The sequence below is a fragment of the Salvelinus namaycush genome, chromosome 36, assembly GCF_016432855.1.
Source record: "Salvelinus namaycush isolate Seneca chromosome 36, SaNama_1.0, whole genome shotgun sequence".
Lineage (NCBI taxonomy): Eukaryota > Metazoa > Chordata > Actinopteri > Salmoniformes > Salmonidae > Salvelinus > Salvelinus namaycush.
In genome coordinates this window covers 9,404,495-9,430,994 of record NC_052342.1, presented here as the reverse complement: position 1 = coordinate 9,430,994, position 26,500 = coordinate 9,404,495, and the positions used below count along the sequence as shown (strand labels likewise).

At 44.3% G+C, this 26,500-nt stretch overlaps 2 protein-coding genes across 2 annotated transcripts in view; one reads left to right on the top strand and one right to left on the bottom strand.

Annotated features, from left to right (window-relative positions):
* LOC120030311 (serine/threonine-protein phosphatase 2B catalytic subunit alpha isoform-like) overlaps positions 1-1,030 on the bottom strand; it is a 107,131-nt gene extending 106,101 nt beyond the window's left edge. Inside the window, exon 1 of the mRNA XM_038975664.1 lies at positions 737-1,030. Coding sequence (XP_038831592.1) covers positions 737-803 — 67 coding nt within the window. The 5' untranslated portion in view covers positions 804-1,030. The remainder of the gene's footprint in view (positions 1-736) is intronic.
* Positions 1,031-4,191: 3,161 nt separating this feature from the next.
* Positions 4,192-26,500, top strand: part of LOC120030227 (B-cell scaffold protein with ankyrin repeats-like) — a 37,131-nt gene continuing 14,822 nt past the window's right edge. The window contains exons 1-7 of the mRNA XM_038975572.1: positions 4,192-4,201; positions 4,874-5,269; positions 16,395-16,558; positions 16,839-16,977; positions 17,693-17,835; positions 20,545-20,659; positions 22,786-22,982. Coding sequence (XP_038831500.1) covers positions 4,192-4,201; positions 4,874-5,269; positions 16,395-16,558; positions 16,839-16,977; positions 17,693-17,835; positions 20,545-20,659; positions 22,786-22,982 — 1,164 coding nt within the window. The remainder of the gene's footprint in view (positions 4,202-4,873; positions 5,270-16,394; positions 16,559-16,838; positions 16,978-17,692; positions 17,836-20,544; positions 20,660-22,785; positions 22,983-26,500) is intronic.

The following is a 26,500-nucleotide window of genomic DNA, read 5'->3' as shown; positions in this document are numbered from 1 at the left end:
TGTGGCAGGGGATGATTACTAGCATTCATAGCAAATGTAAAACTATTTACACACTATTTTCACACTGTGTAGAGTATAGAGTCAAACCTAACTCTGTGTTTAAATCAATAGTGATTTCATTCCCCCATGTGGTTTCTAGACACCATAGACTACAGTAACCTACCATGGGGGCAAACATCAAACATGGGGGCTAGCCAAAAACAGATACATGTGTCACTCTATTATGTATGGACTCCAAAATAGGGGGGGGAAACGTCTAACTTTTAACCATGGAATAATAGTTGTACAATCACTGGATAGCCTGCCCTACATGATTCGTCCATGTTCATACAGAAGAGATGTGTGTGGCTACAAGTCATGTATTTTATGGTAATTTAAAAGAAGAAAAAACATATATATTATTGTATGTGCGGATGTTAAACAATATAGGACCATATCCAACAAGCATGTTGCAAGACATTAAATGCAAACATTGAATGCCTACAACTCTTGTAATAACACCCGTACTTCCTACTTTTACAGATTGCCTAGCCGGTGTCGTATCTCACGGCTAACACCCTTTTTCTCCATAACCAGATTTCCAATTGAGCAGACCATTAGGGTACAATAAGACTAGAATTGTAATGTGTTGAGAGGGAGAGACATTCGTCTATGGCAGCAGTGTGTGACTTCATGACCAAAATAAAAAGCAACGCAGCAACTGTTTATGATCAACATCAATTAATTGTACACTTACATTTTACCATCCTGTCAGTCGTAGATAACTTCGGATCATCATTCGGCTTGTTTTCGGACATTTCCATGGTGCTATATATTCAAATATATTTGAACTGTGCCTGAAAAAGATCCGATGTTGTCCTTACCCAACAAATCAACTCTATCCAAATGGGAGATCGCAGTGATCTCACTTGCTCCTTTCACTAGCCAAAAATACATGCAATAGGATTACAAATTTCAACACTGGTATACTGTAGGTCCGTGTGATTTACTGTTACTCTGTATCAAGTTCTCTCTCCCAGCGCTGTGCGCGCAACCTAGCCTGCAGTTGGTAAGACACGCCCACATATATATTTGCTCTTCTATTGGTGGCAGAGACTAGACCTCTGTGTTCATATTCCCCTTTGCAGACGGACTCGTTTTGTTTCAGTCTGTGTATGTCTAACATGTTTTTATAGGTTATATTTGCAGTGTTGTAACACATCAGTTCCCTCTTCTGTATGTTGCAACATTGTAACATCAATCATGGGTAGCGTTGGCCTGCAACTCCACAGTCGTGCGCTGGATCCTACCAGTTCTGCTTAATCTCAGTCTCTAAACTTCACTCAATCTCTCTTGAAGGGTTTAGAGTTGTCATCATGCAAAATGTCATGCAATTTAGATGGCAAAAAATTAACTGTTTTGAGTGAGCACCACGAGGCTAGAGAGTAGTTGAATTCGATTTCACATCATGGCGCACAGGGTGAATCAACAGGCCTATATATTCTTTAGCTCCACGTTGGTGCATGTATTCAGCATAACCGCTTCACAACACTGTTAGTGAGGTTGTAAAGGGTGGGTTGTAAGTAGTTTTAATAGACAGTTCAGATTTTGGGATTTATAACTAGACTAGTTTAGAGACAGTTCAATTCGGTTGTTATTACAGCACCACCATGTGGACATTTAAAGACATTCTAATAGAGGAAAAGTAGACTAACCCCAACCAGTTTAGTTTGGTGACTGGCTCAATCCCAAATCGACATACAGGTCCTATCTTTGCCCTACTCACTTGTGGAAGTCGGGAAGGATTTAACAGTGGATACCAATTGCTTATACCAATCAAGTGATCTCCATAATTGAATAGCAGTCAATTTGCTCTCAATTTGGGATTGATCTGGTTATACCATGTTAAAATTGTAGCCACTTTAAAGGCAGAAAAATAGTAATCCCACCAATTACAATATGGTTCCAGCATTGGATCCATATAGCGAAAGTTTTTATTCTTTATGTGGAATAGAAATGATCAATCCACCCAGGGACCTCATGCATCCCAAAAATCTGAGCGGGCACAAAGTACATGAGGATGCCCGGTGGGGTTTTGGAGAGAGTAGCATTTTTCAAACACCTGAAACAGCTTTTTCCTGCAACCTAGAGCCATAAACACAATTCTATCTTAAACATCGGTTTATTTGTCTGCGTATTTAAGCATACCTCTTGAGTGGTATGTATCCTCCTGGCTGGTGATACTTTTTTTAAAGAAACTAAATACGCTTCTCTGCATCTCTGCTAAAATCTGGGTAAAAGATTGAAAGGAATGTGAGTCTTATTCAGTACATTTAGTAATTGCTTGCTTTTCTACAGTATACCAACTTTGCCAGCAGTCATGCCAGCTAAGATAGTCAGACAAGCTAGCTACTCTAACTTGATAGCCTGAAATGGCTTCTTGGTAATAATAATAATAAATGTATTTCATCATCTCAAAGACGCTTAAAACAAAAAACAAAGTATATGTAGTTCTTGGCCTGGACAATAGTCTGAAACAGAGGCTGGGGCATGCGTCCAGGTCACATCCTACTCCAGTGGGCTGCACATAGTCCAAACATACAGTCTCCTGAAAGTCAGTCAAGAGCCTTCACTCTCCACTCTCAGCACTCTCCTCCTCCACACTGTTCTCAGCTTCTCTGATGCCCTGAAGCAGGCTTGGGTAAGGGGGAATCAGTGGTCTCATTCAGTGTGTGTGTGTGTGTGTGTGTGTGGGGGGGGGGGGGGGGGTCAGTAAGACAGGTCCGTATCATCAGGCCAACCACCTGTGGGAAGCCGGGGTCCGCTAGATCTCACTCTGGCGCAAGAGGCTCACTACCCATCAATTATTGATATAATACACCTTGGAGTGAGAGATCCAGTCAAACCTACAACGAGCATCTGTGATGTCCAAGCCTGTGTTATCTTCAGTTTCAAATAAAAACAAAGGCTGGCTCACTAGCCTCTGAGCTATCTTGACAAAAATAACTAACTTGCTGGTCCTAAACTAACAAAATAAAACGTTGATAAAAACATTTTATATTAAAAAAAACACATAAAACAATAAAATATTTACACATTTAAAGGAGCTCTCTGCCTAGGCGACCTCACGGCGCCATGGCAACTGGTAGCTAGTTATGACTTTGGGAGATATATATTTTTTAAACAGGACAAATCTGAGGGGGCACGTGCCCCTGTGAACCCTATGGGCATGAATCACCCAATTCATGTTAATGTGACAATATAGGAACCGTAGTTTTGGTCTGTGTTTCCCAGGGAACTCTAATTAGTGGTGAACATGTGAAAAGGTCTAAAAGCACCCCTTAGACCAGCTGTGACCAGAAGGGACTTTTTGCAGCAGGTTAGGAAAGTTTATGTAGCAGGTTAGGAGAAGGGTTAGGGTTAGCTAAAAATCTGTCCTAATCTGCTATGAAAAATTACTTCTGGTCGTAGTTGTACGCAATCTAGTCAAAACCCCTTAGACCTGTGCAGGTGAGAGCTTAGTCGCATTGTGTAGAGGTTGTATTGCACTGTTGTTTTGCCAGTATTTCTTTGAAGGAAACCATTTAAAAAAAATAAAAAAATCACCTTTATTTAACCAGGTAGGCTTATTTTGAGAACCATGCAGTCTGTTTGGGAAGAAAGGTTTGCGCCATGGCCGATTGTACTTATCAGTATTTGTTTAAGTTTGACAATGTTCATTATGTTTATTGTTAGATAGTAATGCCACTGTAATGATGTTTCGTTTTGCAGTTGGTTTCATGTGTTTAGAGGCTTTGATGGCTTTGGGGTCCAAGTTAATCTGTTTCAAACGAGCAAATCTAAACCTGGGGCCTTTAAAAACTTTGCTATCTTTTTTATTTCTGCCTCTGAAGTTTCTCTATAAATGGGTCTATAAGTTACATTTAGTATTTTTTTGTCTTTGCTTGTTAATTATTCTTATTATTCGTATATTCTTATCAAGGGTACAGTTTATTTTATTTTATATTATGCTCCTTCCTCCATAGATCAGGTAAAGGCTAGACATCTGGAAATCCAGCCACCATGTTCTGCCCCATCTCTCTGTCTGATCTTGACAAGCAGGAAGCTCCCTGCCCTTATCAGACCAATTGCATACAATAGAGCCCGTGTGTGGCGAGTTGTTTTTCTTTATCACAGCGGAGAGAAGGACTCTCACACAGACAGAGGTGAAAAATGAGCTCAGGTGAGTAGACCTTCTGAACTTTTTGATAAATTCTTAGACTTTTGTGTCTCTTGTGCTTCTCTGCAATTACATTTGAGTTTTTTGTGATATTGCTTTTGGAATATTGTTATTTGATACTTCACAGCTGTAATTGTGCATTATGACGTTGAAGAATCTGCTACACTGTTAGCATTATGATGTGGAAGAATCTGGTACACTTACTATTATTGTGCTTCTCTTATGACCAAGTAAATGTTTAAGAAAACTATGATGACTTAATTCAAAGTATATTCAACCATACCAATGTTCATATCAAACTTGTGAAGAGATTACTATCATTTCATATACATAATTAAAAGTTTGCAATTTCGTAGTCAGTCTACCAGATGCTACATTCAATCAGTTCAACAATATGATGACTCTTACTTACCTGATTAGTTTAATGCGAAATGTGTTAGTAATATTTTAGTCATATTATTTAGCAGCAACATTTAGTCAAATAACTTGTATCTATCAAGGGAGATGGAGCCCCGTAAAGCATAAGGTCATGTTTTTCATAGAGAGACTGATTTGAACATGGATGGATAAAACACATTTACAACATATTACATATTGGTTTGATTTGCAATATGAGGCTTTTATTAGTGGCATTGCACCTGTGAAAATCTCCCTATTTCCATCATCCTCTTTTAGCCGAGGACCTGCTCATCATCTATGAGGCGGAGGCAGAGCAGTGGGCTGTATACCTGCGCTCTATCTTCGCCGGGCCCGTCTGGGAGGAAGGGATCTGTTGCTACGACATCGCCACAGTGACCAGCCGGCGGGAGGACTTTCTGCGACTGGGCCAGTACAAGGTCAAGCTGTTAATCCTGTCCAGGGGAATGCTAGAGGGCCTGTGCCAGCTCCGCCGCTTCTTCCTGGCCCGGGTGCTGAAGCCTGCAGCCCACGTGGTGGTGCTTCTGTGTGGGGTAGACAGCCTGGCGCCCCTCCTGGAGGTGGTGCCCCTCAAGGGGGACGAGTGTCTGCAGATATCCAGCGAGCAAGACGCCCATGAGTACCTGTCGGCTGTGACCGATATTGTGCAGAGAGGTACAGGGGAAGGGGAGGGCAGAGAGAGGGATCGTGGGAGGTTGGGTGCAGTGTAGAGGGTCAGCAAAATAGTTATTTTATGCTTATTCAATAATGAATTATACAATAATAATTGTATTCATTCCTGAGGCAACAAGTGGGAGGTAGGTGCGTGGATCAGAAAACCAGTCAGTCAGTATCTGGTGTTACCACTATTTGCCTCATGCTGCGCGACACATCTCCTTCGCATGAAGTTGATCAGGCTGTTGATTGTAGTCTGTGGAATGTTGTCCCACTCCTCTTCAATGGCTGTGCGAAGTTGCTGAATATTAGCGGGCTCTGGAGCGTACACATCGACCCAGAGCATCCCAAACATGCTCAATGGGTGACATTTCTGGTGAGTATGCAGACCATGGAAGAACTGGGACATGTTTGAGGAATTGTGTACAGAACCTTGCGACATAGGGCTGTGCATTATCATGCTGAAACATTAGGTGATGGCGGCAGATGAATGGTATGACGAAGGGCCTCAGGATCTCATCACAGTATATCTGTGCATTCAAATTTCCATTGCTAAAATGCAATCGGGTTCGTTGTCCATAGTTTATGCCTGCCCATACCATAACCCCAGCGCCACCATGGGGCACTCTGTACACAACGCCGAGATCAGAAAACCTCTCGCCCACATGACGCCATACACGTGGTCTGCGGTTGTGAGGCCGGGTCGGATGTACTGCCAAATTCTCTAAAATGATGTTGGAGGCAGGTTATGGTAAGGTAGAGAAAATAACATTAAATTCTCTGTCAACAGCTCTGGTGGACATTCCTGTAGTCAGCATGCCAATTGCTTATGTTGTGTGACAAAGCTGCACATTTTAGAGTAGCCTTTTATTGTCCCCAACAGAAGGTGCACCTGTGTCATGATCATGATGTTTAATCAGATTCTTGATATGCCACACCTGTCAGGTGGATGTATTATCTTGACAAATGGGAAATGCTCACTCATAAGGATCTAAACAAATTTGTACACAAGTTTAGAGATGGTTTTTGTGCTTATGCAACATTTCTGGGATATTTTATTTCAGCTCATGAAACATGGGTACAACACTTTACCTGTTGCGTTTTCTGTTTTTGTTCAGTGTGTGTGTGTGTGTGTATATATATATTTTGGTTAGGCCAGGGTGTGACTAGGGTGGGCATTCTAGTTTCTTTATTTCTATGTTTTCTATTTCTTTGTGTTTGGCCGGGTGTGGTTCTCAATCAGAGGCGGCTGTCTATCGTTGTCTCTGATTGAGAACCATACTTAGGTAGCCCTTTTTTCCACCGGTCTTTGTGGGAAGTTAACTTTGTTTGATGGCACATTACCTTAAGCTTCACGGTTTGTTTTGGTATTGTTTATTGTTTTGTTGGCGACATCTACTATTAAAAGTATGTACGCTCACCACGCTGCACCTTGGTCCTCTTTTTTCAACGGCCGTGACAGAACTTCCCACCACCAACAAAGGACCAAGCAGCGTGGCCAGGAGAGGCAGCCCCCCAAAAGAGCCGAGGATGGAACCAGAGCCAGTCGGTGTGAACTTGGAGGGGAGCGAAGGTAGTGAAGCAGAGACAGTGAAGGAGTTGATGGGAGATTGGAGGAGAGAGCTATGAGAGAGCTGCTGTGTTGGTGCATGAGGCACGACATTCGCCCTACGGAGCGTGTCCTCGGGTTGATGTCACCTGAGTCAGCTCTTCATACTAGTCCTGGTGAAGACTGTGCCAGCCCCACGCACCAGGCCTCCTGTGCGCCTCCCCAGCCCTGCACGTCTTGTGCCAGCTTGGCGTTCCAGACCTCCAGTGCGCCTCCACAGCCCGGTGAGTCCTGCGCCGGCTCTACGCACGGTTTCCCCAGTTCGCCAGGAGAACCCAGTGCGGCCTGTTCCAGCTCCCCACACGTGCCGGGCTAGAGTGGGCATTCAGCCTGGAAGAGTGGTGCCAAGGCTACGCACCAGATCTCCAGTGCTCCCCCACAGCCTGGTTCATCCTGTGCCTCCTCCACAGACCAGGCCTCCAGTAGGTCTCCCCAGCCTGGTTCATCCCATGCCTCCTCCACGGACCAGGCCTCCAGCGACGGTCTCCAGTCCGGTGCCTCCAGCGACGGTCTCCAGTCCGGAGCCTCCAGCGACGGTCTCCAGTCCGGGGCCTCCAGCGACGGCCTCCATGCCGGAGCCTCCAGCGACGTTCCCCTGTCCGGAGCCTCCAGCGTCGGTCTCCAGTCCGGAGCCCCCAGCGACGGTCTCCAGTCCGGAGCCCCCAGCGAGGGTGCCCAGTCCGGGGCCCGCTACGAGGGTCCCCAGTCCGGGGTCGGCGGCGAGGGTCCCCGCACCAGAGGCGCCACCAAAGTGGGGGGAGCCAGAGGCGGAGGGGGGGTCTACGTCCCGCACCAGAGCCGCCGCCGTAAAGGAGGCCCACCTGGACCCTCCCCTTTAGAGTCAGGTTTTGCGGCCGGAGTCCGCACCTTGGGGGGGGGGGGGTAATGTCACGCCCTGGCCATAGAGAGGCTTTTATTCTCTATTTTGGTTAGGCCAGGGTGTGACTAGGGTGGGCATTCTAGTTTCTTTATTTCTATGTTTTCTATTTCTTTGTGTTTGGCCGGGTGTGGTTCTCAGAGGCAGCTGACTATCGTTGTCTCTGATTGAGAACCATACTTAGGTAGCCCTTTTTTCCACCGGTCTTTGTGGGAAGTTAACTTTGTTTGATGGCACATTGCCTTAAGCTTCACGGTTTGTTTTGGTTTTGTTTTGTTGGCGACATCTACTATTAAAAGTATGTACACTCACCACGCTGCACCTTGGCCCTCTTTTTTCAACGGCTGTGACAGTGTGTGTATATACTGTATATATGGTGGGTGTTTTGGCTACATAGTTGGAATTGTTGAATGCACAATTAACACAGTAAATATGTGATAATTTGACTAATGGCGCTGGAAGAAGTGGCAGCAGTTTTACGGGCGCCTAACAAATTGTGCTATGTTTTTTTTGTTGCATTATTTGTAACTTATTTTGTACATAATGTTTCTGCCACCGTATCTTACGGCAAAAAAGAGCTTCTGGATATCAGGACAGTGATCACTCACCTCGGATTAGACAAAGATTTTGTCTTCAACAAGCAGGACGCACAGGATGTACATCAGACACTCGACAAGCCAACATCCCCATCATTGGCAAGAGAAAGAGACGCAGGTACAGAGGACACAGAGCGGGGTGCCTCGTAAGGATCCGCATATGGCGAGTGGGATAGCTGCCGTTCCCGTCAATATTACTTGCCAACGTACAATCATTGGACAATAAATTAGATGAGGTACGATCATGAATATCCTACCAACAGGACATCAAAAATTGTAACATCTTATGTTTCACGGAATCATGGCTGTTATATGTGCAACCAGAGGGAAAGAAATTCTAGATCACCTGTACTCCACACAGAGACGCGTACAAAGCTCTCCCTCGCCCTCCATTTGGTAAATCTGACCACAACTCTATCCTCCTGCTTAAAGCAAAAATTAAAGCAGGAAGCACCAGTGACTCGGTCTATAAAAAAGTGGTCAGATGAAGCAGATGCTAAACTACAGGACTGTTTTGCTATCACAGACTGGAATATGTTCCGGGATTCTTCCGATGGCATTGAGGAGTACACCACATCAGTCACTGGCTTTATCAATAAGTGCATCGAGGACATCACCCCCACAGTGACTGTGTACATACCCCAACCAGATACCATGGATTACAGGCAACATTCACACTGAGCTAAAGGGTAGAGCTGCCGCTTTCAAGGTGCGGGACTCTAACCCGGAAGCTTATAAGAAATCCTGCTATGCCCTCCAACGAACCATCAAACAGGCAAAGCGCCAGTACAGGGCTAAGATTGAATCGTACTACACTGGCTCCGACGCTCGTCTTATGTGGCAGGGCATACAAACTATTACAGACTACAAAGGGAAGCACAGCCGCAAGCTACCCAGTGACGCAAGCCTACCATACGAGCTAAATCACTTCTATGCTCGCTTCGAGGCAAGCAACACTGCGGCATGATTGAGAGCATCAGCTGTTCCGGACGACTGTGTGATCACACTCTCCGTAGCAAACGTGAGAAACACCTTTAAACAGGTTAACATTCACAAGGCCGCGGGGCCAGACGGATTACCAGGCTGTGTGCTCTGGGTATGTGCTGACCAACTGGCAGGTGTCTTCACGGAAATGTTCAATATGTCCCTGATTGAGTCCGTAATACCAACATGTTTCAAGCAGACCACCATAGTCCATGTGCCCCAAAACACTAAGGCAACCTGCCTAAATGACTACAGACCCGTAGCACTCACATCCATGGCCATGAAGTGCTTTGAAAGGCTGGTAAATGGCTCACATTAACACCATTATCCCAGAAACCCTAGACCCACTCCAATTTGCACACCGCCCAAACAGATCCACAGATGATGCAATCTCTATTGCACTCCACACTGCCTTTTCCCACCTGGACAAAAGGAACACCTACGTGAGAATGCTATTCATTGACGACAGCTCAGCGTTCAACACCACAGTACCTTCAAAGCTCATCACTAAGATAAGGATCCTTGGACTAAACACCTCCCTCTGCAATTGGATCCTGGACTTCCTGACGGGCCACCCCCAGGTGGTGAGGCTAGGTAGCAACACATCTGCCACACTGATCCTCAACACTAGATCCCCTCACGGGTGCGTGCTCAGTCCCCTCTTGTACTCCCTGTTCACCCATGACTACGTGGCCAGGCACGACTCCAACACCATCATTAAGTTTGCAGACGACACAACAGTGGTAGGCATGATCACCGACAATGACGAGACAGCCTAAGGGAGGCAGTCAGAGACCTGGCCGGGTGGTGCCAGAATAACAACCTCTCCCTCAATGTAACCAAGACTAAGGAGTTGATTGTGGACTACAGGAAAAGGAGGACCGAGCACACCCCCATTTTCATTGACGGGGCTGTAGTGGAGCAGGTTGTGAGCTTCAAGTTCCTTGGTGTCCACATCACCAACAAACTAGAATGGTCCAAACAATCCAAGACCGTCGTGAAGAGGGCACGACAAAACCTCAGGAAACTAAAAAGATTTGGCATGTGTCCTCAGATCCTCAAAAGGTTCTACAGCTGCAACATCGAGAGCATCCTGACTGGTTGCATCACTGCCTGGTACGGCAACTGCTCGGCCTCCGACCGCAAGGCACTACAGAGGGTAGTGCGTACAGCCCAGTACATCACTGGGGCCAAGCTGCCTGCAATCCAGGACCTCCACAACAGGCGGTGTCAGAGGAAGGCCCGAAAAATTGTCAAAGAACTCAGCCACCCCAGTCATAGACTGTTCTCTCTACTACTGCATGGCAAGCGGTACCAGAGTCTAGGATCAAAAGGCTTCTCGACAGCTTTTACCCCCAAGCCATAAGTCTCCTGAACAGGTAATCAAATGGCTACCAAGGCTATTTGCATTGTGTGTCAACCCCCCCCCCCCCCTCGCTACTGTTATAGCCTCGTTATTGTTCACTGTCTTTTTGCTGTTGCTTTTATTTCTTATCTATTGTTGACCTAATACCTATTTTTTGCTTAAGAATTGAACTGTTGGTTTTGGCCTGTAAGTAAGCATTTCACTGTAAGATCTACACATGTTGTATTCGGCGCACGTGACAAATAAACTTTGATTTGATTTTAAATCCAACAGATGATCATGATATACAAGTGAATGTAAAAGTCATAGTTCTGTAACGTAATAACTGAAATAAACCAAATAGAGAAGCATTTAATGATCATTCCCGTTGCCTACTAGTTGACTTGATTGCTTCCGGACATGGCTGCGAGGTGAAAAGTTGTGGCTACCTACAGTTGAAGTCAGAAGTTTACATACACTTAGGTTGGAGTCATTAAAACTCGTTTTTCAACCACTCCACAAATTTCTTGTTAACAAACTATAGTTTTGGCAAGTCGGTTAGGACATCTACTTTGTGCATGACACAAGTAATTTTTCCAACAATTGTTTACAGACAGATTAATTCACTGTATCACAATTCCAGTGGGTCAGAAGTTTACATACACTAAGTTGACTGTGCCTTTTAAACAGCTTGGAAAATTCCAGAAAATGATGTCATGGCTTTAGAAGCTTCTGATAGGCTAATTGACATAATTTGAGTCAATTGGAGATGTACTTGTGGATGTATTTCAAGGCCTACCTTCAAACTCAGTGCCTCTGCTTGACATCATGGGAAAATCAAAAGAAATCAGCCCCAAAAAATTGTAGACCTCCACAAGTCTGGTTCATCCTTGGGAGCAATTTCCAAATGCCTGAAGGTACCATGTTCATCTGTACAAACAATAGTACGCAAGTATAAACACCATGGGACCACGCAGCCATCATACCGCTCAGGGAGGAGCTGTCTCCTAGAGATTAACGTAATTTGGTGCACTTCACAAAATAGATGGCATCATGAGGGAGGAAAATTATGTGGATATATTGAAGCAACATCTCAAGACATCAGTCAGGAATTTTAAGCTTGGTCACAAATGGGTCTTCCAAATGGACAATGTGTCACGTGTCTGACCTTATTTCCTTTGTTTAGTCTTTATTTAGTTGGTCAGTACGTGAGTTGGGTGGGTATTATCTATGTTGTCTGTTTCTATGTGGGGTTTTCTCGTTTGGCCTGATATGGTTCTCAATCAGAGGCAGCTGTCATTCATTGTCTCTGATTGGGAACCCTATTTAGGTAGCCTGTTTGGTATTGTGGGTTGTGGGTTATTGTCTATGTTATGTTGCATGTTAGCACAGTGTTTCTATAGCGGTCACGTTCGTCTTATTCGTTTTGTTGTTTTTGTTTAAGTGTTCTTCATTAAATCTAGAAATATGTATTCAAACCACGTTGCGCTTTGGTCCACTTCTTACGACGATCGTGACAGAATAACCCACCAAAAAAGGACCAAGCAGCGTGGTAACGGGCAGGAGCAGGAGAGGCAGCGATGTCAGGATTTCTGGACATGGGAGCAGAATCTGGACTATACAACTTGGGAAGAGATAGACAGGTGGGCGGTCGACCCAGGGAGAGTGCCGGAGCCCGCCTGGGATTCGCTGGAGCAGTGCGAGGAGATTTACAGGAGAATGGAGTTGGCGAAACGAGCACGGCGGCGCGGTAGGAAGCCCGAGAGGCAGCCCCAAAAATGTCTTGGGGGGGGGAGGCACACGGGGAGTGTGGCGAAGCCAGGTAAGAGACCTGCGCCAACTCCCCGTGCTTACTATGGAGAGAGAGAGCGTCGTACTGGTCAGGCACCGTGTTATGCGGTAGAACGCACGGTGTCTTCAGTACGCGTGCTTAGCCCGGTGCGCTACATCCCAGCTCCCCGCATCTGCCGAGCTAGGGTGAGGATCCAGCCAGGGAAGATGGTGCCAGCCCTGCTCTCCAGACAGCCAGTGGGTCTCCTCGGGCCAGGATATCCTGCACCGGCGTTGCGCACTGTGTCTCCCGTATGTCTGCACAGCCCAGTGCGTCCTGTGCCTGCGCCCCGCATGTGCCGATCTAGAGTTACCATCCAGCCCGGACGGGTTGTGCAGGCCATTAGCTCGAGACCTCCAGTGCGTCTTCGCGGTCCGGTCTATCCAGTACCACCAGTGCAAACACCACGCACCAGGCTTCCTGTGCATCTCCAGAGCCCTGTAAGCCCTGTTCCTCCTCCCCGCACTCGCCCAGTGGTGCGTGTCCCCAGTCCGGTACCACCAGTTCCGGCACCACGCACCAGGCTTACTGTGCGTATCCAGGGTCCAGTATTCCATGTTCCTGCTCCCCGCACTCGCCCAGTGGTGCGTGTTCCCAGCCCGGTACCACCAGTTCCGGCACCACGCACCAGGCCTACAGTGCGCCTCGGAGTGCGCCTCCGTCTGGGCTGCCCGTCTGCCCAGCGCCGTCTGAGCTGCCCGTCTGCCCAGCGCCGTCTGAGCTGCCCATCAGTCCAGCGCCGTCTGAGCTGCCCGTCTGTCCAGCGCCGCCTGAGCCGCCCGTCTGTCCTGAGCCGTCCGCCAGTCAGGAGCTGCCAGAGCCGTCCGCCAGTCAGGAGCTGCCAGAGCCGTCCGCCAGTCAGGAGCTGCCAGAGCCGTCCGCCAGTCAGGAGCTGCCAGAGCCGCCAGTCAGGAGCTGCCAGAGCCGCCCGTCAGTCATGAGCTACCTCTCAGTCATGAGCTACCCCTCAGTCATGAGCTACCCCTCAGTCATGAGCTACCCCTCAGTCATGAGCTACCCCTCAGTCATGAGCTGCCCCTCAGTCATGAGCTGCCCCTCAGTCATGAGCTACCCCTCAGTCATGAGCTGCCCCTCAGTCATGAGCTGCTCTTCAGTCCGGAGCTGCCCCTCAGTCCGGAGCTGCCCCTCAGTCCAGAGGCGCCCCTCAGTGGAGTGGGGTCATTTAGGAGGGTCACCGTTCCTAGGAGGCCACGGAAGCGGGGATTGACTATGGTGGAGTGGGAGCCACGTCCAGCGCCAGAGCCGCCACCGCGGATAGATGCCCACCCAGACCCTCCCCTATAGGTTCAGGTTTTGCGGCCGGAGCCCGCACCTTGGGGGGGGGGGGGGGGGGGGGTGGGGGGGTGGGGGTACTACTGTCACGCCCTGACCATAGTTTGCTTTGTATGTTTTATGTTTTGGTTGGTCAGGGTGTGATCTGTGTGGGCATTCTATGTTGTATGTCTGGTTTGTATATTTCTATGTGTTTGGCCTGATATGGTTCTCAATCAGAGACAGGTGTTTTGCGTTGTCTCTGATTGGGAACCATATTTAGGTAGCCTGTTTGGTATTGTGGGTTATGGGTTATTGTCTATGTGTAGTGTTTGTGTCAGCACTATTGTTATTTAGCTTCACGGTTGTTTCTTTGTTGTTTTTGTAGTGTTCAGTTTTTTTCATTAAATAATGACGAACACTTACCTTGCTGCGTATTGGTCCTCCGATCCTTCTCGTTTCTCCTCGTCAGATGAGGAGGACGAAGACAGCCGTGACACAATGACCCCAAGCATACATCCAAAGTTGTGGCAAAATGGCTTAAGGACAACAAAGTCAAGGTATTGGAGTGGCCATCACAAAACCCTGACCTCAATCCTATAGAAAATGTGTGGGCAGAACTGAAAACGCGTGTGCGATCAAGGAGGCCTACAAACCTGACTCAGTTACACCATCTCTGTCAGGAGGAATGGGCCATAATTCACCCAACTTATTGTGAGAAGCTTGTGGAAGGCTACCTGAAACGTTTGACCCAAGTTAAACAATTTAAAGGAAATGCTACCAAATAGTAATTTATTGTGATCCTAACTGACCTAAGACAGGGAATCTTTGCAAGGACTAAATGTCAGGAATTGTGAAAAACTGCGTTTAAATGTATTTGGCTAAGGTGTATGTAAACTTCCGACTTCAGCTGTATATCTGTTGAATTTGATGATTTTTCAAGCAATTGCCTCAGAAACGAATTAGTGGACTTGCTGCACAAGCTACGTCCGCACAGCAATTTCCATACAACTGGGCATTGTCAAATCACAGATAGCATATACCTGTAGCTCAAGTCAACACTCAAGTTAGTAAAGTAGCAAAGAATGGGAGGTCAGACCTCTAGCCCACCCTAACTTTAAATCAGTACATTTTTCTCTCAGCCTCATGGCACAATATGTAGGTCACACTTTATTTTGATAGTCCAGCATGAGATTAGCTATAAATCTGCACATGTTTCTCTTTGCACCATGGCAAATGTGTAGAATTTCAGGAAGTTAGCTATTTTCCCCCTCAAAATCCTGTTTCCCAAAAACAAAACATAAATGAGGTAGTTGCCCCGGGCATCAGATGTGGACACAAAGTGTAGGAACACAATGTCCCTGACTCTAGTTAAGTGCTGCCTCTGTTAGACAGTAGCTTGGGTTCAGTTTGACCTCGGTTTCCATGAGAACACTACATATTCTGAGGAATTTGACAGTAATTATTTCCTGAGTCACTCTCTACTCTCTGCTACCCAGTAAGAGTTTTCTGAGAAATTCAAAACCATCTGCTGCCATCCATATTGTTTTTCCCCCCTCATTGCTTAAGTGATCTAAAATGGACGGGAAGTCCAAAAGGTATGTTTGTCTGCCGGTGTGTCTCATCATTCAAATTCTCCCTTTCCTCTTTCATCACCAGTGGCCATTATCTCTCTTTATGCAAATCCAAATATACCCTACTTAGTCTCATCCTGCTGTGACACGCACAGCCAGTTCTGGATAATCTTTGTAAACTACTGTAAAACTCAAATGTAGATTTTAAAGCAACTCAGAAATGTAGATGTTCACTGTTGCTTGGGATATTTGAATCTCATGATTTACGAACAAAATTGAAGCACTTGAGCCAAAATCATTTTCCAGGTGTGAGACAAAGGCCCAAAGCAACAGCAAGATGGGCAGTTGGCATTGCTGTTAGGATTTTAAATGTCCTTGATGTCCTTTGTTTTATTTATTTTTGTTTTTGTGTATTTATTTATTTTTTGCATTGTTTGCTGTTTTCTTCTCTTTTAATTTTTTCTCTTTAGTTCATTCTCTTGGTTGTTGGTGCATTGGGGGGGGTTCTTGAGGGTGGGGAATGGAATTAATTGGGGGAAAAGATTATTGGGGGGACTGTGGGAGGGGTCTTGAATGGTTGAGGGATAGCTATTGGGGAACTGTGGGGGATCTTGGACGGTTTGGGATCTGTCAACGTGCCCTTGAGCAGGGCATTGACCCTGGATGCTTCTGTGTGTCGCTCTGAATGGGAGTCTGTTGGATGACTGGTATGATGTAGTTGTTGAGCGGCTTCACTGTAGGTATATTGTATGTTTCGGATATTCAATAAAAATAAATAAAAAAATCCCAGAGCTGACTAGGGAAAAATCTGTTGTTCTGCCCCTGAACAAGGCAGTTAACACACTGCTCCCCGGTAGGCCGTCATTGTAACTAAGAATTTGTTCTTAACTGGCTTGCCTAGTTAAAAAAAGAGAAGTTGCTCTGGAAAAGAGTGTCTGCTAAATGGCCTAAATGTAAGGCCATCTGGCACCAAATACGATGGTAGGGGAAACACTAAGTATTTAAAGTTGGATTGACTGTCGGTGGACCTTCCACAGGGCACCAGGCTGCAGCAGGGAATGTCAGTGCTGTTCCTGGGAAGTTGACAGGACCGGATCTAAAGCTGGAGTTAAACCAAAAGTTGGAGAGCAGGCAGTCTACCGGAGCCTCCAGTACCAAACCCAACAACATGCTGCTGGTCCCCTCCAGAGTTCCCTGTGGGGTGAGGCAATAACATGTCAGGAGGCAACATCAAAGCATTCAGTGACATGACTTATTCAGCCAGTCGTACATAAAATGTACTGTAACAAGATGTATGCAAACAATATAGATCCAAAAGGCATACTTTTACATTTCAAATTGGTTTGGGGTTTTTGGTTGTTTAGTTTTTTTTTTTTTTTTTAAACATGTAGTAGAGCTGCTTTTTAGATGGTCAGAATGTCAACCAATGTACTTTTTCTATTGTTACAGTACGTTTATGTTTTGTGTTCTCCCTCCTGTAGACGCCAGGCGAGGTGTTCATTCTTTTAAAAGATACTGTGGCCAGTAAAGATGCTGAGGTTGAGTTCAGTAGGAGTAAACAGAGGGTGAGAGTGAAACCTGTCCACTGGAACAAACACACCCTCTGTGTGAACGCAGCAGGTATGTGCAAATTCAATGGCATTGATGCTTATTGTAGAGAGTCATTCCACCTCCAAAAAGCACAAGAAATAGGATTTCGACCCTCACCGTTTCAGATTGTTATGAAATCGTTTCTATAATTGGAAACAGATTAGATGAACAGGATTCATGTAATATTCAATAAATATAGTACCTAACATCTGATTTGGAACATAATTCTTCCTACCAATGAGGAAGATGTTAGGAATCGCCAAAAATGATCAAAGGGCTCCCACGGACCCCCTTCACCATACGGATAGCCCTCAGAGAGCTGCCATTTGTTACATTAAATTGACCACAGAATTTATTTTCATATTTGGGATTCCTCATGTCTTACTCAATGGTAGGAAGAAGTTTGGTCCAAATCGGATGTTGAGTACTATTTATGTTGAATCATATCTGAATCTGAGAAATTAAAAGGGCCAATTTGAGTGCAATCAATTAGCTTAATTACAAGGAGAGCAAATAAAATGTCAACAAAATAATGTCCCAGGAATGCTAATCTTATCTGTTTCCAGCAACAAATAATTTCAGAACACTGGGAGGGTAGATGTCATGGGTGCTGAAATGACATGGAATGACCCTAGAGCGACTTGATGACCTTGTCAAAGAGCACACAACAAAACACCATGGTTTCTAAAATGATGATGCGCAATGCTTATGAAACAAGTTTATATAATTTGTTTTCCTGTTGCAGACTTCCAAGCAGGAAGTGTGGGCGTAACACTGTACTGTAGTGGGGTGGCGATGGGGAAGGCCCATCTGCAGTACTATAGCAGCATGGAGGAGATGGCTCGCCTTCTAACCAGGGTGGCAGACCCTGTGGACTTCATGTGCCAGGTACAGTTGAAGTCGGAAGTTTACATACACCTTAGCCAAATACATTTAAACTCAGTTTTTCACAATTCCTGACATTTAATCCTCGTACAAATTCCCTGTCTTAGGTCAGTTAGGATCACCACTTTATTTTAAGGATGTAAAATGTCAGAATAATAGTAGAGAGAATGATTTATTTCAGCTTTTATTTCTTTCATCACATTCCCAGTGGGTCAGACGTTTACATACACTAATTAATTATTTGGTAGCATTGCCTTTAAATTGTTTAACTTGGGTCAAACGTTTCGGGTAGCCTAACACAAGCTTCTCACAATAAGTTGGGTGAATTTTGGCCCATTCCTCCTGACAGAGCTGTTGTAACTGAGTCAGGTTTATAGGCCTCCTTGCTTACACACACTTTTTCAGTTCTGCCCACAAATTTTCTATAGGATTGAGGTCAGGGCTTTGATGGCCACTCCAATACCGTGACTTTGTTGTCCTTAAGCCATTTTGCCACAACTTTGGAAGTATGCTTGGGGTCATTGTCCATTTGGAAGACCCATTGTGACCAAGCTTTAACTTCCTGACTGATGTTTTGAGATTTTGCTTCAATATATCCACAGAATTTTCCTCCCTCATGATGCCATCTATTTTGTGAAGTGCACCAGTCCCTCCTGCAGCAAAGCACCCCCAACAACATGATGATGCCACCCTCGTGCTTCACGGTTGGGATGGTGTTCTTCGGCTTGCAAGCCTCCCCCGTTTTCCTCGAAACATAACAATGGTTATTATGGCCAAACAGTTATATTTTTGTTTCATCAGACCAGAGGACATTTCTCCAAAAAGTATGATCTTTGTCCCCATGTGCAGTTGCAAACTGTAGTCTGGCTTTTTTATTGCGGTTTTGGAGCAGTGGCTTCTTCCTTGCTGAGCAGCCTTTCAGGTTATGTCGATATAGGACTCGTTTTACTGTGGATATAGATACTTTTGTACCTGTTTCCTCCAGCATCTTCACAAGGTCCTTTGCTGTTGTTCAGGGATTGATTCGCACTTTTTGCACCAAAGTACGTTCATCTCTAGGAGACAGAACGCGTCTCCTTCCTGAGCGGTATGACAGCTGCGTGGTCCCATGGTGTTTATACTTGCGTACTATTGTTTGTACAGATGAACGTGGTACCTTCAGGCATTTGGAAATTGCTCCCAAGGATGAACCAGACTTGTGGAGGTCTACAATTTTTTTCTGAGGTCTTGGCTGATTTCTTTTGATTTTCCCATGATGTCAAGCAAAGAGGCACCGAGTTTGAAGGTAGGCCTTGAAATACATCCACAGGTACTCCTCCAATTGACTCAAATTATGTAAATTAGCCTATCAGAAGCTTCTAAAGCCATGACACCATTTTCTGGAATTTTCTGAGATATTTAAAGGCACAGTCAACTTAGTGTACGTAAACTTCTGACCCACTTTAATTGGGATATAGTGAATTATAAGTGAAATAATCTGTCTGTAAACAATTGTTGGAAAAATTACTTGTCATGCACAAAGTAGACGTCCTAACCGACTTGCCAGAACTATAGTTTGTCAGCAAGAAATTTGTGGAGTGGTTGAAAAACGAGATTTAATGACTCCAACCTAAGTGTATGTAAACGTCCGACTTCAACTGTACCTGAATTTTTCCAATAGAAACTCAAATTTCCAACTGTTGGACTAATGATTACACTGTAGATTAGCTAGATGCAGGAAAGCGTGTGCAAGGAGGTATCGAATGTGTCAATGTCTGTCACCTTGATTACTCAAAATACGTTGTAAACTTTCATTCGTGATTGGTAAAGGGAAAATTTGAGTATAATGTAGTAGCCTAAACCTATCGCTGTTACATTGAGCTGGGTGAATTGAATATGAATGACAGTCATCCAATTTGCCTTAATAGAAATAAGGCCGTGCTCATGAAAAAATGTATCATCCTCCCTCGTCTTAAACGGCACCGACCGCCACTGATTTTGAAGCCCATGCGTACACCAATTCAATGCTTTTAAATGTGTGGGGATGAGTACAAATAACTCAAATGTAAATGTACAGGAGAGCACACTATACAACTCAAATGATTTATCAATTTATGACTGAACCGTTTCATTGGAGGATTTGCAGAAAGGGTTTAGAGAGGAACATAAAGCATGTAAGGTAAACAACATGCATTCATTTAAACACATTTGAGAGACTAATTAATGGAATGAATCAGCATATTCCTGCTGACGATGTTGTTTACTTCCTCTCTTTGAAAGCCAGCTGACTGCAACTCAGTTTAAAAAGCCAATTGATTATGCACATGAACACTTACGTTGATTAGACCTAATTTGCTGAAGTTTCAACCCTTTGAATCAGTCCTGTTCAAGCTGCCAAAATTGGGTTTTCTTTTTTGAGAAAAAGGGAATGAATTAAAAAGTTTATAAAAAAATCTTAGGATCAGGAAGGCATCAAAATTAGACACTTCAAAACAGAAAACACTGAGTATACCAAGCATTAGGAACACATTCCTAATATTAATTCACATGTCTAGCACTTGACATAGCTGAAATTACTTGACTATGACAGTGTGCTAGAAACTTTCCCAAAATTACTCAGGAATATAGGTGGGAAGATTCCCAGAATCAAGAGGCATTAGCAGAAAAACTTTTTGGTGAAAGTGACCAGAATTTTGCAACCCTTTGCTCATGCATCCTGTCCTGTGATCTCAGTCTCTTCAGGTGTCCTCGGTAGAGAAGCTGGACCAAAGGCTGTCCTCCATGCTGTTGGAAGCCATGCCCTCCACAGGCTTCCAGGGACTGCAGGGAGATGACCCACCCGAAGGGGGTAAGTGTTCTGTTGTCTGTACCCCCTCGACAATCCAGTCAATTGAATGATCTGCTGACATTCATATTTTATGTTATATGATATTTAAATATCAATATATGAGTAAATACGTCTCTATAATACGTCTATGTATTTCCCATTTTGAATCTGACAACCAAATGTTGAAGTTGAACTGTAGTTTGTAAGTAATCCTGAATCCTAACTTGACATCTGTGCAGTAACTTTGTGATAAATACTGTTGTGTAGGCTGTTGACCAGGCACTATCTGAACTACAGTCTGCCTTAATTGTATTACAGAAAAACTTAATTGACCTGAAATTAGTATTGAATGCAGGTTAAACGAAGTTGATGTTCTCTAGAGCAGTGGTTCCCAAACTTTTATAGTCCCGTACCCCTTCAAACATTCAACCTCCAGCTGCGTACCCCCTCTAGCACCAGGGTCAGCACACTCTCAAATGTTGTTTTTTGCCATCATTGTAAGCCTTCCACACACACACTATACAATACATTTATTAAACATAAGAATGAGTGTGAGTTTTTGTCACAACCTGGCTTGTGGGAAGTGACAAAGACCTCTTATAGGACCAGGGCACAAATAATAATAATCAATCATTTTGCTATTTATTTAACCATCTTACATATAAAACCTTATTTGTTAACCGAAAATTGTGAATAACTCACCACAGGTTAATGAGAAGAATGTGCTTGAAAGGATGCACATAACTCTGCAATGTTGGGTTGTATTGGAGAGAGTCTCAGTCTTAAATCATTTTCTACACGGAGTCTGTGCCTGTATTTAGTTTTCATGCTAGCGAGGGCCGAGAATCCACTCTCACATTCTGTACACTACCGTTCAAAAGTTTGAGGTCACTTAGAAATGTCCTTGTTTTTGTCCATTTAAAATAACATAAAATTGATCAGAAATACAGTGTAGACATTGTTAATGTTGTAAATGGCTATTGTAGCTGGAAACGGCTAATTATTTTATGGAATATCTACATAGGCATACAGAGGCTCGTTATCAACAACCATCACTTCTGTGTTCCAATGGCACGATGTGTTAGCTAATCCAAGTGTATCATTTTAAAAGGTTAATTGATCATTAGAAAACCCTTTTGTAATTATTTAAAGCACAGCTGAAAACTGTTCTGATTAAATAAGCAATAAAACTGGCATCAGCATCTCAAAATGGCCAGAAACAAATAACTTTCTTCTGAAACTCGTCAGTCTATTCTTGTTCTAAGAAATTAAGGCTATTCCATGCGAGGAATCTTGTACAACGTTGTGTACTACTCCCTTCACAGAACAGTGCAAACTGGCTCAAACCAGAATAGAAAGAGGAGTGGGAGGCCCCGGTGCACAACTGAGCAAGAGGACAAGTACATTAGAGTGTCTAGTTTGAGAAACAGATGCCTCACAAGTCCTCAACTGGCAGCTTCATTAAATAGTACCCGCAAAACACCAGTCTCAACGTAAACAGTGAAGAGGTGACTCCGGGATCCTGGCCTTCTAGGCAGAGTTGCAAAGACAAAGCCATATCTCAGACTGGCTAATAAAAAGAAAAGATTAAGATGGGCAAAAGAACACAGACACTGGAACTCTGCCTAGAAGGCCAGCATCCCGGAGTTGCCTCTTCACTGTTGATGTTGAGACTGATGTTTTGCAGGTACTGGTTGGCTGGTTGGCCCTCTTTAGTAAGGATGTTAGTTACAGTGGGACTTTTTGTAATAGGGCTTTGGTCTCTACTGAGTTAGGTAAATCAGCTTTGTTCCACAATAAGGTGCAAGAAAACAATCTTCAACATGTTCTTACATTTGATGTTCTGGTGCCACTATGGCAATTGAGGACCTTATTACTGATTAATGTGTTTGTTTTTTAGGACTGTTTTTCTTTCTGCTTGCATTTTGTATTTATTTTGATGTGTGTATTTTCTGTAATTTATGTAATTCAGGGCTCATCTGTAAAAGAGACATTGATCTCAGTATGACTCCCTGATAAAATAAAGGTTAAATAAAACTTGAATATGCATACACATCTCAAACTAGAATATCTATCTGATTACATTTTAGGATGGTTTCTGTCTGCACCTAATCCTAACCCACTTAAACATCTCCTACCATAACCAGAGACGCTCCCAGAGGACGTGCCGTCACTTCTCCACTTTGCAGCCCAGAACGGGTTTAAAGACGTCTCCGGTGTGTTGCTACAATGTCCTGGGGCGAAAAGAGCTCTGTGCACAACTAACCGCCATGGTCAGACGCCCGCTGAGATCGCCCAACATAATGGCCACGATGAGCTCCATGTAGTGCTGCAGCAGACCCTGGTAAGTACATGCCTCGGGTCTGAGTAGGAGTGCTGATCTAGGAACAGGTTCCCCGCCTGTCCATGTAACCTTATTTGTTGCTCTCTAAAAGGCAAAACATACTCTGAGAAGCTTTGTGAATACGGGCTCAGCTTTCCTAAAACATGTGGTTGGAACATGTTTGTACTGTAATGTGTGGTTATTGTCCTGCACGGGCAGCCTAGTACAATGGGTACCATGCACTCCCATTACAAGGATTCATAACATTCTCATTCTCTCAAATTACAAAATTATTTAATGATGTATGATTTATTACTATATATTATTACATCTGGGCACCAGACCAGTATTGAAGGAAAAAAAAGACTTATTTTAGCAATAATGTATTTTTTCATAACTCAGAAGACTAAAATTAGTATAGTAATAATTGATTAACCTGAAGGTATGAATTATTTTAAGAATCAATTGGAGTTCCTTACCAGAATAACAAGACAACACAACTACTTGATTTAATTACAGGCAAGGTATTTACAAAACATAATGAGAATGATCATGGAAAGGTGGGAAATGGAATGAAAGATGAGAAGAGAAGACCTGAATATTAAGGATGTTTTACTCCGTCTGTGAGAAAAGTCTGTTGCCTCTGTTGTTCAGGCCGCATTGAAAGAGCAAAAGGGAAGATGGTTGTCTCTTTTCTTGTTGCTCTTTTTCTCTCCTCTGAGTTGGGTGGTTCCTTTGGGTTGTGTCCCTTGTTGCTCCGTTTGTTGGCTCTTTCCTTGAGTTGCAGAGACTGTGCCCTGATTGTTTTCTCCTTACACTACACTAACTCTTTGAGTCTTAATTCTTTGGTAGGCCTGCAAAAATGGAGGTTATTTGCCCTCATTGAGGAGCTGCTGATCCCAGAGCAGGGCAGAGAGGTCCAGGATAAGAGGTCCAGGAAAGAAGAGAGTGAGGGAAAGACTTTTATCACCTAGAGAGTGGGTCCTTGGAGAAGTCAATTTAAGCTATAATAGTCCAGCATTATAGACAGTACAGTATTATGTTCAACATTGCTTAACATATGACATTAAAACGACATCGCTACAATGATTTATTCACTTTGAAAGTAGCTAATGGCTCTGTGTCAGCAGCCCAAGCTTTGGGTTTCTCTTCCTAGTGACAGCCATTTTCATAACAGAAAGAAACATCAAATTCTTCTCTGAGATGGCTACTCGTCAAAGCTACTGCAACTGGACGAGCTGCTGAAAACCTGCATGTCAAGAAGGTGAACAACAAAGACAGCAGTGTACTCAGGAATGCACTTAACCAGGGGCGGTACAGAGACATTCCATAAATAATAAACATGGCAGTAGAGGTGGAAGGAGGCTGGTAGAAGCCTTAGGAGTACTGGGTCACCTCATCCTCCAGGGCCGCCACTATCTCCATCCATTCATCCCCCAACCACGCCACTTTTTACCGTTTTTCCCCTGATGGGTAATGGAAAAGCACATTGCTCATTTGCATCCTTCTGCTCCCCCTTATCCTCCCTCCCTCTCTCCTCTTTTTTCTAATCTGTCACTCCTGTGCCTTCTATAAGTTTTCTGGTCGCAACACCCCGGTGGAGGATTACAAGGCCTGTGTTTGTTCATGAAGTCACAATGGCGTGTCGGGGAGAGAGTAGTGTGGGTCGTCGGCATACATTAGAACAATTATGCGATGCCTAATGCAGAAACTTCTTGCGTAATGGCATGTTTTTTTTCTCATAATATGGTGAGAGCCTCGCCTGGCTCAACCCCCATCTCTCTGCGATATGAAAGGAGTGGGGGATGCGCCGTTTACTCAGTAATGACAAGCAATCCAAATGTAATCGGTAGGCTATGCATCTGTACATCTGTATGTCCATTAGCTAAACCCAGAGGAGCTTGCCTTTTTATGATGCATGCTCTCCGCAATGGAAATCACATTAGCCAGTGAAGACAGCAAATGATTTAGAATATACTGTACTGGATTAGGCACCCCAATGGTGCAACATCTTAAACAATAAAGAGATGCAGCATTTTCAGCAGAGCCTATCCTCAAAAGGTCTATTGGGTTCTACAGTATTTATACACCAATTCCATGACTGATATTGAACAAATTATAATATTCATTCACTCTCATTGTCAGCACGTTGCAGAATAATGAATTCCTTACCAGTAATACCAACACACAGGAGGCAAACAGAAAAACAGAAATGAGATGTAGAGATGGGCCTGTGTTTACAGGCTCGTGAGTAGCAAACAGAGACCCAACCTATGCTCAACTGTATCCACATCAACTGTGCCTGCCCGGGATATATACTTTTAAAAAAAAAACAAGAGTATAACAATAATAGTTAAATGTACACCGTTATAGTAGGAGTTGATTGAAACTGTAAATTGCCACCCTCTCCTGAACGTCAACGGTACTAGAAAACAGCCTTGCCTTATGCTTCCCCTAGCCTTATCCTTGTCTACCACAACTAGTCTAGTACAGACCGGATTCCTTTCAGGAGTGTAGCTGCTTCTCCCCGTGTCTCCAGACAGAGAAGCGGATTCCCCAATGGGAGACTTAGACACTACGACAGCTGAGGAATGTGTATTATCCTCTGGTAATGCTGCTAATTGCGAGAGATTGCAGATGGAGCCAAGGCTGATCGCCTTGATCGGATTGCTCCAGCTCATTGAAAAACTCACTGTCTCTGATGTGTTTTGGGAAAACTGACGGCGGGACGGAGGAAGAGGAGGGCACGGGTGTCCCACAGAGGTTACTCCCTTGGGAAGACGCATAATTCCGTAAGCAGCTGGCGGCCATGTTTTTTTTGCCGAATCGTTACGCACCGGCAATAACGGATGTTTCCTTGGTCTTTTTCCACAGAATAAATTAAAATGAACTGAAATCCACTCATAAATGCCAGTATAATCCATGAGGTAACCTACAGGTGTGTTTAAAAAGCTGTCAAACCATCATGTTCCACCCTGACGAATTCTACAACCGGGCCCTAGTAAATAGTCAATCATAACATACCATACATTGAGTATACGAAACATTAAGAACATCTGCTCTTTCCATGACAGACTGACAAGGTGAATCAAGGTGAAAGTTATGATCCCTTATTGATGTCACTTGTTAAATCAACTTCAATCAGTGTAGATGAAGGGGAGGAGACGGGTTAAAGAAGGATTTTTAAGCCTTGAGACAATTGAGACATGGATTGTTTATATGTGTCATTGAGTGTGAATGGACAAGAAAAACAATTTAAGTGCCTTTGAACGGGGTATGGTAGTAGATGCCAGGCACACCGGTTTCTGTCAAGAATTGCAACGCTGCTGGGTTTTTCACGCTCAACAGTTTCCCATGTATATGAAGAATGGTCCACCACCCAAAGGGCATCCAGCCAACTTGACACAACTGTGGGAAGCATTGGGATCAACATGGGCCAGCATCCCTAGGGAACGCTTTCGACACCTTGTAGTGTCCATGCCTTGATGAATTGAGGCTGTTCTGAGGTCAAAAGTTATGTAAGGGATAATCAACGAGGG